The sequence below is a fragment of the Cyprinodon tularosa genome, unplaced genomic scaffold (assembly GCF_016077235.1).
Source record: "Cyprinodon tularosa strain WSP-4 unplaced genomic scaffold, ASM1607723v1 ctg107, whole genome shotgun sequence".
In the NCBI taxonomy this organism is placed as follows: Eukaryota; Metazoa; Chordata; class Actinopteri; order Cyprinodontiformes; family Cyprinodontidae; genus Cyprinodon; species Cyprinodon tularosa.
Genome location: NW_024037860.1, coordinates 4712657 through 4716622, shown reverse-complemented (window position 1 = coordinate 4716622; position 3966 = coordinate 4712657). Strand labels below are relative to the sequence as shown.

General features: G+C 38.3%; 1 protein-coding gene across 1 annotated transcript; it reads left to right on the top strand.

Annotated features, from left to right (window-relative positions):
* The first annotated feature begins 1183 nt into the window (after positions 1-1183).
* Positions 1184-1827, top strand: LOC119785666 (hepcidin-like). Its single transcript, XM_038288425.1, has 3 exons — positions 1184-1308; positions 1390-1467; positions 1646-1827. The coding sequence occupies exons 1-3, from the start codon at positions 1222-1224 to the stop codon at positions 1742-1744; spliced, it is 264 nt and encodes an 87-aa protein (XP_038144353.1). The 5' UTR covers positions 1184-1221; the 3' UTR covers positions 1745-1827.
* Positions 1828-3966: the final 2139 nt, after the last annotated feature.

Below are 3966 nucleotides of genomic sequence, written 5' to 3'. Positions count from 1 at the left end.
CCAAAATTACATTATTGCTTCAACATTTCTATATATTTTAAATATAATACCGGTACTTTCTTTTATTTTCATTTTTTTTTTCATTTACAATATACTGTAATCCACTTGTGACCAATAAATAAAATCAGGTCTCAGGTCATAGGAATTCTCATAGAAAGAGCCTCTTAAAAGCGAAAATGCTGATATAAGTCCTTCTTTTCTGGATTTAAAGGATCGGTCCATATATCCTTCCTGGCCTATTATCTATGACTCATTGCAGAAAGCATAGACAGCTTTAATGAATTCAGCTAATATCCTTTCTGTGACATACACTTTGTGTTTTAGCTGAAAATGTTGCTTAATTAAAATGAAAATTCTGTTATTTTTTTCAAAATGTAACTCAATTTCCTGACCAATAAAATTTGATAAGTTTAATTATAAAACCCTGAGAAGTGATAGGTTTATTCCTGACACCATTTCACCTGAGAACTCACAATTTTCTACTTCAGACCAGAGACCTGGCAAATGAAGCTTAAGAGAAAATCCGATCTAAAGGACTCTTCTCAGCCTCACCTGGGGCACCTGCTGATGTCCCACGTCAAGCTTCAGCCAGTTAATATTGAGACCACACCTCCTCTGAAGCCAATCGTCTTTCAAGATCCCCTTATTTTAGCTTTAAGCCTAGCTTCACCCTAACTTTCACCCACCTCGACCTCATCTCCTCCATCGCTGTCAGGCTTTTCTCAGTCCCGCTCACCCTCTGGTTACGTCCACCACCAGGTTACTCATCCAAGCGAATGTTGATTCACAGCATCAAAGTCTTCTACCAGGGCCAGAGTTCCAAAGAGTTGTTTTTGAGATATTTTACAACCCTTTTTTGCTTCTTTAAAAACAAAAAATAAAATAATATCTTAAACTACATAAACTGTACTCTAGGCATTATTTTAACCGGTGTATGCATTTTTGTTTTAATCCATTGCATGCTACTGTAAAGAGGGTATTAAGAAAAAAGTTGGATTGCCAAATGTGCTACTTTTGCAAAAGTGAAATTATGCAGCTGAACTCTTCATGTTTGCAATGCTTTTGAAAGATCTTACTTCTGCTCTGTCAATCAGAGTGGAAATACCTCATTGCAACACCAACCAAAGTAATTATAAATACCGGCCCTTTTCTTACATTCAGACATCAAAATCTAAGCATTTCACTTGATTTTAAAGCTCCAGCTGGACCAACACTCCCAAAATGAAGGCTTTCACTCTTGCGGTTGCCGCGGCCATCATGGTGACTGTCATCGCGATCCAGGAGGGATCCGCTGACATGATCATTGAAGTAAGAGCATTGAAACTTTAATTTTAAGTTCATATTAGTCACAATATTAGCATACGTGGTCTAAATTAACATCTTTTACAGGGTGCTGAACTGATGAATGGACGGGCCAATGGCAGCCCAATCGCTGAAGGTGAAGACATGCCAGCGGACTCCTGGAAGGTCAGTCAAGTGAATAAATAAAACACTATGCATATATAGAAATATTTTTGAATATTTTGTGGTTATATAGTAGGTGGGGTATACTTTATCAATTACAACGTGGAATTAAAGATTACTGAATAAATTTCAGTGTTACAGCATTTCAAATTTGAAATTAAACAATTTTTTTTATTTACAGATGCCATATGAGAGAGCTATGCTGCGCCGGCGTCGCTGTCGTTTCTGCTGCGGTTGCTGCCCTGGAATGAGAGGCTGTGGCATCTGCTGCAGATTCTAGAAAAGGCCTAAAAACAGCATGAAGATAAATGAACTACAGGGGAAAAATGCAGTTCAATAAATAATTGCTTTTTATGGATCTAAGCAGTTTTGATGTTTTCATTGTAACAATGTGGATGGTGCTTTACTATGGCATCCAAATTATTTGACAAATAATCAAAAATAGGTTTTACCATACTAAAAAATTGTTGTTAATGCTTTATGAGTATAACTTTGATGTTTAGACTCAGTGTTTGGATCACTTGATCAGAGGTGTAATTTTTGGTGTCATGATAAATCTTACCCCTCAATAAATATTCTTGAAAACTTCATGACTTATGTGTTTGCTTGTAGTTTGATTTCAATTTACAAAAACACAGTTTGTAAAGAGTTAAAAGATTATGCTACATGGAGATGTAAACAAGGGGGAAAAAAGTAATAAGGACAACAACAAAGGGTTGGAAATTATGTCTTTGTAACTAAATTCTATAATCTCAATTCATCCATCTATTTTCCATCACACTTTCCATCCCAAGCGGTGTCGCGAGGGGTACTGGTGCCTATCTCCAGCAGTAAGACCCCGGGCAAGGAATCGAACCTGGAACCGTCTCGCTGCAGGGCAGCAGTGCTACCCACTGCGTCACTGAGCAGCCTAATCTAAAAAAATAAACTGTTCTATTTTAATGGCATTTTGTACAAATGACTAATACAAAAAGCACACAAATACAAAGTGAAAAACGATAAAAGGAGATTTTGCAAAAGTACTCAGTTTCACAACCACAAACCACAAACATACCGCTCCCCAGTGGTGTCAAAGGTACACACATTTTTTACTTAAGTAGAAGTATAGTTACTGCAGTTTAAAAAAAACACTCTGGTAAAAGTTGAAGTATCAACTTGACCTCTTTACTCAAGTAAAAGTGAAAAAGTATGTGCTCCAAAAACGACTTAAAGTATAAAAGTATAAAGTAACCTTTAAAAAAAAAAAGTGCCAGATGCCACTATATGAATTGAAAGCTCAATTTTATTTCGAAAAATTCTTTGAGATAGGGCCAAGGATGAGGGAGGTCTTGTTGGTCTCCGTCTCCATCTCCCGATACGCTCTTGCCTTTGTCCAACCTTTCATTTCAACATCTTTTTCTGAATCTGACGTTGTAGCATGGCATACACAATTCATGTTTGCAGTTTGAAGAACACCTGCTTGCTTCTGATGATTTCCTTTGGCTAACCAATGAGTGTTTGCGTTCTATGACTCATCCAGTAGTTACACTTGTTTTCATTAGATGTGGATGGAGCCAATGATCTGCATTGGATGGCGCACATGACGAGAAATAAATATTTATAAACAAACTGAAGCCAAGAGTAACATGTAACGTTTGTTTTAAAAATGTAAGGAATAAAAAGTACAGAGACGTTTGAAAATGTAATGAGTAGAAGTCAAAAATAGGAGGAAAAATAAGTAATGGAGTAAAGTATACCTAAAAAGTGTACTTGGTGGCTCCCATGGTAAAGAAAGTTGATGGCAGTATCATGCTTTGGGAGTTGTTTGAAAGATGGGTGAAGCAAAATATTTGGTAAATAATGGAATAAATTTGTAACTGAGATATATTTTCCTCTAAACTAAAACAAATTTAACATACACTATATTGCCAAAAGTATTTGCTCACCCATCCAAATTATTGGAATCAGGTGTTCCAATCACTTCCATGGCCACAGGTGTATAAATTCAAGCACCTAGGCATGCAGACTGTTTTTACAAACATTTGTAAAAGAATGGGTCGCTCTCAGGAGCTCAGTGAATTCCAGCGTGGAACTGTGATAGGATGCCACCTGTGCAACAAATCCAGTCGTGAAATTTCCTCGCTCCTAAATATTCCACAGTCAACTGTCAGCTGTATTATAAGAAAATGGAAGTGTTTGGGAACGACAGCAACTCAGCCACGAAGAGGTAGGCCACGTAAACTGACGGAGCGGGGTCAGCGGATGCTGACGCGCATAGTGCGAAGAGGTCGCCAACTTTCTGCAGAGTCAATCACTACAGACCTCCAAACTTCATGTGGCCTTCAGATTAGCTCAAGAACAGTGCGCAGAGAGCTTCATGGAATGGGTTTCCATGGTCGAGCAGCTGCATCCAAGCCATACATCACCAAGTGCAATGCAAAGCGTCGGATGCGGTGGTGTAAAGCACGCCGCCACTGGACTCTAGAGCAGTGGAGACGCGTTCTCTGGAGTGACGAATCGCGC